The following is a 13,510-nucleotide window of genomic DNA, read 5'->3' on the forward strand; positions in this document are numbered from 1 at the left end:
ATTGGAAAGAGGAGATTTCAGATCAGGGGACAAATGAGAGAGGAAGTGCCACAGTGAGAAGTGGAGAGGGATGAGCAGTAGAAAGGATGGGTGCTGATGCAAGGCATGGAATGAGAGAGTGGGGTTAAAAGAGGTTGGCATGAGAAGAGGGACAGTTTCCTTAGACCACAAGGATTGAGCACATGAAAGAAGCATACAAGAACAGAAAAGGTACCTGGGGTGGACAGAAAGTGGATAGTAGAAGCCATGGGTGGACACAAGTCAAGGTAAGAGGAAGCTTACAAGTTGTCCTAAGGAGTCCTGCTCTTTAGCTGGCTTCAGATATCAACAATGTGTGATGTTACCTTTTAGCACTGGAGGGGTACAGAGCTTGGCAGAAATTGCAGCTAAGGATGAGTCAGGCCAAAGCAGTAATCTACTCTGTAGACAGAGAACAGCAAGCAGCTACAGTTTCAGCACAGGAAATCAACACAAACACCGGAGCAGGGCAGCTGATAGTAGCCTGTGATTTCGATTAGTGCCAGAGGGGCAGATCTTGGTACAATGTGGTGCTTGTAGTGGGCTAAGTAGAGGCAGAGATCTAGTGCCAGAAGGGGCACATTGAGAAAATAAGAGAAATAATGGAAGGTCCACTTGAAGTGTTTACCTTTTTGATTTTCTTTGCTTACCACCATTAGTTGATAAGGTGTCCCTTTATAACCTATAAAAAGATTTGTATTAATTGTGGATAACTGGTAATTTGAATGCTGTAGGATACTGTGTTCATGAGTTTCAGTTCAGCCGGCACTCTTGGATACTAGTGCTGCTCAATTTGGGGAAAGTTTTTTTCAGTTTGATGCAATGCAACCTACTGAATCAATTTTTTTTATTTGATTTTCCCACCCAACTCGACATTTTTTTTATAATGCCCTGGCAGGTTTATTTTGTAATCTTTCCACCCACCCCACCCCTCTTTGCCCTCTCCACCAACCCAGCGCTGTGGTGTAAACAAAACATACAAAAATACTTTCTCTCTCGCTTAGGTCTTAGCTCACACTCGCTGTATAACACAACTCTGGCAGGATACACATTTCAAATCTGACATATTGATCACAAAATAGAATAAAAATTTTTTCTACCTTCCACTATTTGTTTCTTTCCCACTGTCTACCATCTCTCTCTCTCCCTATCTTGTGCCCTGGGTCAAACCTCTCTATTCCCCTCCATGCAGCATCTTTCTCTTCCTCCCCTCCATTATGATGTGCAACATTTCTCTCTTCTCCATGCACTCATTTCCTGCCCTCCACCCTATATCCAACATTTCTCTATCTCTCTTCTCTTTCTTCCTCACCTTTCTCGTTTTATCTCTCCCTATTTCTTCACCCCAATTCTTCCTTTGTCTACCCTTGTGCTGCATCTTTCCTCTCCTTCCACCCAGCCCTCGTGCAGCAGCTTTCTATCTATCCCTCTGTGCTGCTGCACCCCACTGACCCCACCATGAGACTGACATACCTCCAAAGCCTCCTAAAGCAGCAGCAGCGCTCTGAACAGCATGCTTCACAGCCTACCCAGCTAGGGTTTCCCTCTGCCACATCATCAGAGGGAAGACCCTGGTGGGAAAGGCCACAAAGTAGGCTGGTCAGAACAGTGCTGCTGCTTTAGGCAGTCTTGGTGGTATGTCACATCTCACTGGGTGGGGGTCCTTGAATCAGCGAATCAGGCGGCACTATTGGACACCTTGGAGTGGACAGAGGAGTGGTGATCTCTCCTGCACCTTATGGTGGTATATATTGAGTGGGGTAGAGGCATTAGGCCTCAGAACCCCATCACTTGATTGTAAGACAGGAATGACACATCCAGGCTTTTGTCTCTTCTAATGATGTTGAAGTGGAGGGGTGTATGCTGACAAAAAACATCTTAACTGTTTTTAAACCTTTTTGTGAGTACTACATAAAATATACTGCAATAATGCATATTTTAATGCAGCTCTAGAGACCCCATTTCCATAAGACAGGTACTTTCTTAATCTCGCACTCGCCAAGCGCAAAGGCACAAGCTGTGTTCAAGAGCAATTTAAAAGGAATTTGCTTACCAAGGAAATTGTCATTAGATTAATCGTCTTTAATCTCCGTCTTAACTACACAAGCCTCGAACATTTATGGGTGGCAGGGGCAGTGGATGTGGCAGAGACACAGAGAGAGAGAATTGGTGGCTGCTTCAGAAGATCCTGGGCAGTGGTCACCCTGCATACCCCCAACAGGCGGCCCGCATACCATAGGTTGAGAAGCACTGGGTTAGGAGACTGAAAGTAGGGGTTCTGGGTACCTTTTTCCTTTTATATAAAAAGGTTCCCGAGTGTTACTTGGTGAACATTTCTAATGTTTGGTTTGCCATTGTATCTTCCATTGGTCCTGAGAGTAGTGATATGTTGATATATGTATTTGTATCTGTTCCACTTAAGTCCAATAAACCATTTACAAAAAAAAAAAAAAAAAATACAAAAACACAAAACATCCAAATGATGCTGAAGAATTTATTCAACTCCCAATTTAAAGGATTTAACAGAAGTACAAATAAGGCAATTGGCTTAGGATGAAGCAGCTGCAAAAAAGTTAGATATTATAGAGTTATTTTTTTATATAAAATAGGTTTATACAATTTCTTTTTTTCTGCATGATAAGCTCTAGTAACAAAGCACTGAAAGATGCCACAGTTAAACAGATTTTCTTCTCTTAGCTCAGAAAAGCCTACAGAAGTTGTTACTAACCCAGAACTGATTTACTACGTTGACTGCATGTTGCATAGAATTTGTTACTGTGGTGGTCCTTTCTGCAGTTGCATGGTCACCACTGACAGCAGAACACTGTTTACCCTGGTTTAGGAGGAGTGAGGTTCATTACTGACATAGTATGTGAACCCCCCCCCCAAAAAAAAACAACCCAAACAAACCACAACCAAATATATTTGGAGACATTGCTCCGAGTGACATTTTACACTTTTCTTCATGAAGATTTAATATTGTTTAAAAATTAGGTCAAATGTATTGCCAGTCTGCTAGTCACCAAGATCTGCTGTTTCAAGAATGAGGAGAAATGCTATCCACATAAAATGCAACTATCCTCCAAATGATAAATTTTGTACCATGAAAAAAAAAAATAAATCCCACAGATGAAAGCTCTTCTCAGTAAGGGAAATCCTCTTCCCACCCCAAAAAATTTCTTGCTCAATCCATCTTTGTAAAAATTGACATCACCACCACAATTTTTCTGTGAGGGAAGGGTAGCTGTTGGGAATTCCAGTGTACCAACATCTTTAACTTCCATACATATCAATCTGCTAAACCCCACCCAAGGAAAAATTCAGAGTTCACAGACAGTATCTGTGATTGCAACTGTGGATTGAGATATTTCAGTCCATGTACCTGCTAAAGTAAACCAAACTGGAATGTAAGGTCTACATCATAAAATTCAAATTTATAATTTGCTATTTGGTAGAAATGGAAATCCTATGCCTCACTGGTAGCCAGTAGTTTGTTTACAAACTTGCAGAAATGAGTATACATTCTCTTCTGCCCTACTGATGAGAATCAAGCATCAAAATGATAACTTTTTGGTATAACAGGTCAGGAATATAATGCTGGGATTCAGCTTTCCCTGTCCATGCTAGTCTATTCATCATTTTAATCCTTAGGCTGAGGAGTATATCGAAGGTAGCTCTTGCCAGAAGGCAGTTCTTTGGTGAAAACTCCACGAGGGAACAGCTTACTGGCCTCATCTTCAGGAATATTAGGGAGGACCATCACTCTGTCTCCTTGCTAGGAAGAGAAAAGAGAAAATAGGTCAGCAGTTCAGCATAAAAATCAGATAATACATCTCAGCAGTACCATTTTTTAATCTATCATTTTAATACTATACAAACTACAATCAAATCATGAGATAAATGGATATCCCAAACCAAATATAGTTAGATACAAAAGGTAAAACATAAGAAATTAGTATAGCAATAAGAAAAAAAAGAGAGAAAGTAGCTTCCAACACTTCAATAAGCAATAAATCAAAACAAATCCATGACGAATGTTCAACATCAACCCTGTCCCCAAAGAATATTGCTTTTCTTCTAAACAATTCAATTCTCAGATGACAACAAATTAACCCCCTTGGCTTCCTGAGAAAGCATAAGTTTCTCTAAATGTACAGGATTAAGAAAGTATATTAAGAAAGGATATTAAGAAAGTATATTAAGAAAGGAATTAAAGGAGGAGATAGCGGAACTACTGCAGCAAATTTGCAACCTATCCTTGAAAACAGGCATGATCCCGGAGGATTGGAAGATAGCCAATGTCACGCCCATCTTTAAAAAGGGATCAAGAGGTGACCCGGGAAACTACAGACCAGTGAGTTTGACTTCGGTTCCGGGGAAACTGACGGAAGCACTGATTAAAGAACACATCGATGAACATCTGGAAAGAAACGAACTTTTGAAAACAACCCAACATGGTTTCTGCAGGGGGAGATCGTGCCTAACGAACTTATTGCACTTCTTCGAAGGAATTAACAAACGGATGGACAGAGGAGACCCCATAGACATCATATACCTTGATTTCCAAAAAGCCTTTGACAAGGTGCCTCACGAACGTCTACTCCGGAAACTGAAGAACCATGGAGTGGACGGAGATGTACATAGATGGATCAGAAACTGGTTGGCGGGTAGGAAACAGAGGGTAGGGGTGAAGGGCCACTACTCGGACTGGATGGGGGTCACGAGTGGTGTTCCGCAGGGCTCAGTGCTCGGGCCGCTGCTATTTAATATATTCATAAATGATCTAGAAACAGGCACGAAGTGTGAGATAATAAAATTTGCGGACAATACAAAACTATTTAGTGGAGCTGGGACTAAAGAGGAATGCGAAGAATTGCAAAGGGACTTGAACAAATTGGGGGAATGGGCGGCGAGATGGCAGATGAAGTTCAACGTTGAGAAATGTAAAGTATTGCATGTTGGAAACAGAAACCCGAGGTACAACTATACGATGGGAGGGATATTATTGAATGAGAGCAACCAAGAAAGGGACTTGGGGGTAATGGTGGACATGACAATGAAGCCGACGGCACAGTGCGCAACAGCCGCTAAGAAAGCAAATAGAATGCTAGGCATAATCAAGAAGGGTATTACAACAAGGACAAAAGAAGTTATCCTGCCATTGTATCGGGCGATGGTGCGCCCGCATCTGGAATACTGCGTCCAATATTGGTCTCCGTACCTTAGGAAGGATATGGCGTTACTCGAGAGGGTTCAGAGGAGAGCGACACGCTTGATAAAAGGGATGGAAAACCTCTCATACGCTGAGAGACTGGAGAAACTGGGTCTCTTTTCCCTGGAGAAGAGGAGACTTAGAGGGGATATGATAGAGACTTATAAGATCATGAAGGGCATAGAGAGAGTAGAGAAGGACAGATTCTTCAAACTTTCGAAAAATAAAAGAACAAGAGGACACTTGGAAAAGTTGAAAGGGGACAGATTTAAAACGAATGCTAGGAAGTTCTTCTTTACCCAACGAGTGGTGGACACCTGGAATGCGCTTCCAGAGGGAGTAATAGGGCAGAGTACAGTACAGGGGTTTAAGAAAGGATTGGACAATTTCCTGCTGGAAAAGGGGATAGAGGGGTATAAATAGAGGATTACTGCACAGGTCCTGGACCTGTTGGGCCGCCGCGTGAGCGGACTGCTGGGCATGATGGACCTCAGGTCTGACCCAGCAGAGGCATTGCTTATGTTCTTATATTCTTTCCTCTGAAAGTTTGACAGTTTAGGAAACTTCAAGAAGGTAGTCATGCCTAGGGACAAAGCTCTAGGTCTTAACGTAAGAAAATCCTGACGGATCATCTGGGTCCTATGGGATACAACAGGAAAAACTAATTGGAGAACCATGAAAATGGGCTGACCTCTCTTCCTGAAGAAATTTATCTTGTTCCTGTCCTCACTACTTCCATTAAGGTTGCTCTCAGAGTAGTTTCCTGAATAGATGTTTCCAACATTGTGGTCAGATCTACCTCTAAAACCTCAATCCATTCCTCAAATATTTTTAACACACGAAGGACTATAAAAAGCTTTAACTATAATTGGGAGGGATGAGGAGTAAAGAGGTAGCATCTCAACCATACACTATTTCAACATCTGGCCTGGTACTCCAAATCCTGGGTGAGCTCGATGTGACTTCTAGAAGTTGATCACCCAACCCAGACATTGCATTAACTGTACCACCTACCGTACTGCCTGATGCTCCTTGGATAGAGGGGGAGCATTAGTCAACCAGCCATCCAGATATGGATGAACCAGGGCATCCAGGGAGCAAAGATGGGGTGCCACCACCACCATCACTTTGGTGAAGGTCCAGGGTGCTGTCGCCAATCCAAAAGGGGAGAGCTACAAATCTAAATGCTGCTCCAAGACATGGAATTGCAGAAACTGCCAGTGGTCTGGGAAAATGGGAATGTGAAGTTATGCCAAGGGATCTAGGGAGGCTAGAAATTTCCCCGGTGCCACTGATGTTATTACTGAGCACACCATCTCCATGCGGAAGAGGGGGAACTTTCAGAGCTGCATTGACCAACTGAGGTCCAAAATCAGCCCCCGGTCTTTGGATCTTTTCTTTAGAGCACAGGTGTCAAAGTCGGTCCTCGAGGGCCGGAATCCAGTCGGGTTTTCAGGATTTCCCCAATGAATATGCATGAGATCTATGTGCATGCACTGCTTTCAATGCATATTCATTGGGGAAATCCTGAAAACCCGACTGGATTACGGCCCTCGAGGAGGGACTTTGACACCCCTGCTTTAGAGCGACAAAGTATATTGAGTATCTCCCAGAGCCCAAGTCTCGCTCTGGCATGGGTTCGATAGCTCCAAGATCCCAAAGTCTGCAGATCGTGGTCTGCATCCGAACCAGCTTCGAGGCGGCCCATAAGAGAAGTCAGAAATACTCGGTTAGAGGACAGAGAAATTCCAATTAGTGGCCATAGCGGAGGACCTCCAGAACCCAGTGGTCTGAGGGGATGTCTCCCACTCCGCCAGAAAGGCAGACAACCTCCCCCGATGCGGAGATGGCGGTCCGGTGTTAGAACTGTTTCTTAGCGGAAGCTGCTGGCTGTCTTGTCACTGACTGCCAACGGTTAGTCCCGCTGAAGCGTGGACTGACTGACAGATGAAGAGGACCACTGTCCTGAGGAAGAACCCGAGTATGGACAGACAGGAATGCCAAAAGGGACAAAAATTAGAATGCCCTGAACTCCTAGAATTGCAGGACCAGCTCCCAGGCAATGCCTTTGGTTACGATCCTGAACACTGGCCACAAGGTCATCCAGACCCTGGCCAAACAGGAGCTGACCCTCAAGGGCAAACAGCTCAAAGGAGCCTTAGAATATGAAACCCCTTTGTTTCTTTTGCTGTAATCACTTTCTGTACAAGTGTATCTTGATTTGTTATTTGAAATCTATAAATAAATAAATACATTTAAAAAAAGAAGAAAATGAAACCCCAGACCATTGCCAGATCCAGAGCATTCTGCGAGCTGAAACAGAATAGGCGCCCAGCTTGGCAACCCCCCCCAAAAAAAAACAAACAAACAAAAAAAAAAAAAACTTTCAAGATGTCATACAAGGCATCAGCTATGGAGATGAGAAATCCAAATCACAAAGCACCACAGTGTCAGGATCATGACGCACCTCGGAATGACATGCCAGGGCCACAAAGGAGGAGGCCGTTGCCATTTTAACACCAGCTGCAGCCAAGGCAAACGGACGCTAACAGATGAAATCCACACGTCGGTCCTGGACATCCTTCAGGACACCCCCCCCCCCACCAATCCCCGGGGAGAGATGTGCATTTGGTGACCTGTGCCACTGAAGAATCTCCCTCTGAGGAAATAAAGTGCTTCTTAAAGGCATCCACCATGGGATAAAGCTGCTCCATGGCTCAGTACATTTCAAGGGACCCGCTGGATTATCCCAGAAATTAGTCACAATCCAAAAAACGGCAGTTTTATCTGGAAAGAGACAGATTGTAGCCTCTGGACACTCATGAGGGAACATTCAACAGTGGCCGGCTATTCCATCTGCAGCTTCAGTTCCTGCAGAGATTCAGATATTAAATCCACAAGGTACATGGGCTTAAAGAATCTGCATATTGTGGGATTCACCCATAAAATACGGGCTCCACACAGGTCTTGAGTCTGATCATCTGCCTGATTCGCCACATCTATGGCTGCCGCAGTGCCGTCTGGCAAAATCAGAAGAATGGAAAGCGTGTCTGGCGTAACTGCGGGCACAGCCGGCATATTCACTGGTACCTCTGCAGGGAGGCAAGAAAGACTCTGGTCCCTTGGAGCAGGGATCCCTGTGACCAGCACAGAGGTCGGTGGAAGGGAAACATGCAGAGACTTTTTAATTAAGTATGCCTGATAAAGCATATTCACAAATTTAGGAGGAAAACCATCCTCTGCAACAGGAACCAACTTCTGCGCCTCAGATTTGGAATGCTTAGAAGATATGAGATTTATCACCCGAGCCACACTTGCAGTTTGCTAAAATATGGCCAGCTTACTCCCCAGGGCCCCCTGATGCCTCAATGGCCATTTTGAATTTTTAAAGTTATTTTTCATACTTGCCAGCTTCATTTTTAAATCTCTAATTCAAGCTGTTTCTCACAAACATGTGCTGACAGCAAATTGCACCGTTTACTCTCAGTGCTGAAACTGCAGGCAGAGAGCTGAACATAGCTTACAGGGAGATCCTTTGCCTCAGTAAACTGGAAATGTGGATTTCAAGTCTTCTGACTGTCCCACCGGCCTGACCACCACAGCCGGAGACCTCCACCACTGAACACATCCTGCAAATGCCTGATGGAGGAATGCAGTCTGGCTCCGATCCCAGTCATGCCTCCATGGAACCGGTCAGCCTACACTACACCCAACTAACGGACGAACCTGGAGTAAGCCAGCTTCCAAGGGAAAAGTCCCGGAGCCCCGATCTGATGTGCAGGCTGTCCAGGAGGCATACTGCCGAGCAGGTAACCCCCTCCCAGAAGCTCAGCATAGAGACAGGGACAGATAGAGCCAAAATATAAAATTAACAGGCGATCCTGGAAAGACTGTTACAATAAAACAAAGAAAAGCAGAAAAGGGGACTCTGGGGCCTAAGTGAATGGAAAAATGAACTGCTCAGACAAGAGACAGAAAAGGTTATATTCTGAATTTATTGAAATATGTTGGCTTACAGAAATGTTTCTTTTTTACAACCTAAAAACAAAGTGAAGTACTAAGTAAAAGCCCACCTAAGTTGAAGTTTGATTGGTTCGTTTTCAAACGTGTGCTGTTAGAAGAAAGTCACCAAGTAAGAAAAAAACTTGAAGGTTCTTTTCTCTAGTATAATTTAATGAAAATACTGAATTGTATTAAAATTCTGGATGATTAAAAAAATATTGTTTAAAGTGTTGTCAAACTTGCAGAATTTACAAATTTTGTGCATAGAATTCCACCTGGAGTACTTTTCCTAATAATTTCAAGCATTTTGTTTGCTTTTTTGGCTGCTGATGTCATAGACAATATGCTTAAATATTTTGCCCAGTGTTCAACACCAAGATCTTTTTCTTGGGTGTTGACTCTTAGGTGGCCCCTAGGATTGGGTAACTGATTTGGCTTATTCTTCCCAATGTACATCGCTTTGCATTTGTCTACATTAAATTTCTTCTGCCATCTGGATGCCCAGCCTTAATTTCCTAAGGTCTTCCTGCAATTTCCAGTCCATATGTATTAACTTTGAATAGTTGCGTCATCTTCAAATTTAAATCGCCTTGCTTGTCGTTTACATAATTGCTGCTCAAACATAATAATAGCCTTTATTTTTGAGATCATATGCTAATTACACATATCATTAAATATATATGTGATTGCTGAATTGTTTTGGATACTACTTAATTGCTTATTTCTATATTCTCAGCAATGTCTGGTATCGTGTAGTATAACCCACTTTAAACCACATAAGTGAGAAGTGGAGGGCTAAACCATCACCATTAAAATTTAGAAGAAGGTCTCTGAAGTTTTTAAAAGCCTTACATGAGCTTGCTCCCAGTTATGTGAGGATATTATTGTTAATGTTCTGTCCTTGAAGGTCACAGAGTTCACAAATTGGAGAAATCTTTTGAAGTTGCAGTGGTGAAGCTACTATCAGCACAGCAGCAGATTTATGCATTCACTGTTCACAAGTTTATTGAAAAATACCACAGAAAGTGCAGCTGGTAATTGATTTATCAACAATTGCAATCAGCTACATATATTGATCTCATTCTAGTAAGAGACCAATGGTGAGAACTTGTCTTCTTGATGTGAGGGAAGCTAATAGATAGGGATCCAAGTTTGGAGGAGGAGGATGAGAATGTGTGCCAATGCTTTATTAAATGCTATATTATTAAGAACTGTAATTAAGCATGGATTTATAAGCCACCCTGGGCTTTAATAGGCAGATTACATCAATAAAATACATAACCAAATGTCTTCTCCTGTCTAAATACTGCACATTATACCAATAAAGTGGGGACTTATGCATAGCATACAGAACTGTACCCTGTAAAAGTCATTATGACAAAAGCATGATCTGGATGTAAAACAAATCATCAGAACTGGAAAGCATGGACCTTAGAAGTCCCCACTGGAATCAGACTGCAGTAGCTATATAAATGTTTTTAATAAAATCCAGATTGTGCTTAAGTTTGTCCTATTGAGACGATCAAGTTTAAGATCTAAGTATGTTTTATTTAAAAAGTTTTCATATTCAATTTAGCCCCCAAATACCTTATTCATAATCAGCCAAACAGTAATTAAAATTCTAATACAAATAGTCTGGGGCACTAGTGTGCTAAATCCTACCTGAAAGGTATTAACATAGAACAAAATCTTTTGAAGAGAAAGGAAAATGATAAAACCAGAGGGCATTTGAGGCTGAGGGGCGGAAGACTCAAGAGCAACGTAAGGAAGTTCTTCTTTACAGAGAGGGTGGTGGATGACTGGAAAGCGCTCCGAGAGGTGGTGGAGATGAAAATAGTGACGGAGTTCAAAAAAGCGTGGGATGAACACAGAGGATCCAGAATCAGAAAATAGTAAATAGTGAAGCACTAAGGCCAGTACTGGGCAGACTTACATGGTCTATGTCTGCATAAGGCCGTTTGGTGGAGGATGGACTGGTGAGGACTTCAATGGCTGGGAGAATGTAGAAGGGCTGTAGTGAGCTTTGACAGAGACTTTAGTAGTTGGAACCCAAGCACAGTACCGGGCAGAACTTTGGATTCTTGCCCAGAAATAGCCAAGAAGAAGAAGAAGAAAAAAAAAATTTAAATTGAATCAGGTTGGCAGATTGGATGGACCATTTGGGTCTTTATCTGCCGTCATCCACTATGTTACTATGTTACAAATCTAATTTCAAGTTGCTTCTTTTATTTGCTATTTACAAGCTCAATGCCCATTATTCATATTCAGTATTTATATTCAGCTGAATAGTTAAAAAAATAAATTATATTCAGTACAGCTCTAGGAACATTTCAAACAAATCAGAACCAATTACTATACAGTGGTGCCTCGCATAACGGCCGCCTCGCACAGCGGACGCTGCGCACAGCGAACTTTATGTCGTGATCCGTATAACGTACTTCGTTTCACACAACGAAGTCGCCCGAGCTGCATACTTCTGGGGTTCCTGCGGGGTTGGATCGCAGCGGGGTTGGTCGAGCCGCGAGGGTAGTCTCCTTCTCCTTACCTGCCCTGTCGCAGCCGCACACAGCCGAACGGAAATCTTCCCGATGTCAGCGCTGACGTCGGAGGGAGGGCTTAAGCAAAGCCCTCCCTTCCTCCGACGTCAGCGCTGACATCAGGAAGACTTCCGGTCGGCTGTGTGCGGCTGCGGCAGGGCAGGTAGGAAGAAGGCAATGGCGAACGAAAGAGGGGGGAGGGGGCGGTCCGCCCCGAAGAATGTGCACAGCTGGTCAGGTCCCCCGATCGACCGACAACAGGCCCGGCCGACAAACCTCCCTGCCCTGTAGCCGCGAATCTAAATTACCTCTTACAGCAGCTTCAATAATCCAGCTGCTGTAAGAAGGTAATTTAGATTCGCGGCTACAGGACAGGGAGATTTGTCCGACCGGGCCTGTTCTGTTGTCGGTCGGGTGCAAAAGCGCCACAAAGGTGGAGGCAGGGAGGGAGGAAAGGTGGAGTGGAGAAGAAAAGACGCTTAAGGGGGGAGAAGGCCGCTGAAAGCACATGTTGGAGCAGGGGATGAGAGGGAGGGAGAGAAGGGGAAATATTGGACAAGGGCAGAAGGGATGCTAAATCATAGGGTGACAGGCAGAGAGAACAACAGGAAAAAGAGTGGAAGCAATCTTGAACCCTGAGGGTGAGGGCAGAGAGAGGTGGTGAGATGATTGATCATGGGGAGAGGGACAAAAGGGAATAGAGATGGGATAGGAAGATAGTGGAAGTAAAAGGACAGGGAGATGTATGTTTTTAGATGTATCTAAATAAAAATAATAACAAAAAATTTATCTTTTTTATGTCATCTTAGCATATTTTATGCTGCAGAACGAATTATTTTTTTTTACATGTATTCCTATGGGAAAACGCGTTTCACATAACGAACGTTTCACATAACAAACTTGCTCCTGGAACCAATTAAGTTCGTTGTGTGAGGCACCACTGTATATGATTTGAGTATCTGAGAAAACTGCAACAATCCTGTTCTGGCTACCTGTTGAACAAGCTCCTTACCTGCCAGTCCACTGGAGTTGCAACCTTATGTTTTGAAGTCAGCAGGAGGGAATCCATCACTCTCAGGATCTCGTCAAAGTTTCTGCCTGTAGTGGCTGGGTACAGTATAGATAGCTTCAGTTTCTTGTCTTTGCCAAAGATGAATACCTGAAAAAAAAAAAAAAAAAAAAAAAAAACACAACCAAGAAAGCATTACTTTATGGCAAAGGGGGAGGCAACAACCTCTTTCCAAATTTTCTACTCAAATGTATACTTTAAAACCATCCAAATATATAATGCAGTGCTTCTCTATTTGGTATTAAAGCTCTTTAGCAAACTTTTTAGCACTTTTATAATGCAAAACTAAATTATTCCTAAAAACTAACGACATGAACAGTCATGACGGATGAGGTAACAGATAATGTTCTAATATCTGCAAATTGCATCTTACTCTTTTTAATGAAATTTAGAAACAAATCTTTATTAAAGAGAAAATGTCAATGAACAGTACAGGATATGAAAGGTGAAATTTCCAATAAGCAACAAGAGTAAACAAGTCCCCCCTCCCCCACAATCCCACTCATCTCAACACCACAAATATACCAAGGGAATACAGACCAAGATGATGGGAGAGGAAGGCTTGGGGAATTTGGATTATTGCTGTTTATTGGCACACACCCTAACTAACCCACCCACTAATATCAACTCCAGAGTCTGGAGACACAAGCAAAACATGAAAAAACAGAAAAC

General features: G+C 42.9%; 1 protein-coding gene across 1 annotated transcript in view; it reads right to left on the reverse strand.

Annotated features, from left to right (window-relative positions):
- Window positions 1-2,494: 2,494 nt before the first annotated feature.
- Window positions 2,495-13,510, reverse strand: part of LOC117346417 (peroxiredoxin-6-like) — an 84,661-nt gene continuing 73,645 nt past the window's right edge. Inside the window, exons 4-5 of the mRNA XM_033915949.1 lie at window positions 12,782-12,928; window positions 2,495-3,793 (exon numbers count right to left, since the gene is read on the reverse strand). Of these exons, the coding sequence (XP_033771840.1) occupies window positions 3,659-3,793; window positions 12,782-12,928 (282 nt within the window). The 3' untranslated portion in view covers window positions 2,495-3,658. The remainder of the gene's footprint in view (window positions 3,794-12,781; window positions 12,929-13,510) is intronic.

This window comes from Geotrypetes seraphini, chromosome 12 (assembly GCF_902459505.1).
Source record: "Geotrypetes seraphini chromosome 12, aGeoSer1.1, whole genome shotgun sequence".
Taxonomy (NCBI): domain Eukaryota; kingdom Metazoa; phylum Chordata; class Amphibia; order Gymnophiona; family Dermophiidae; genus Geotrypetes; species Geotrypetes seraphini.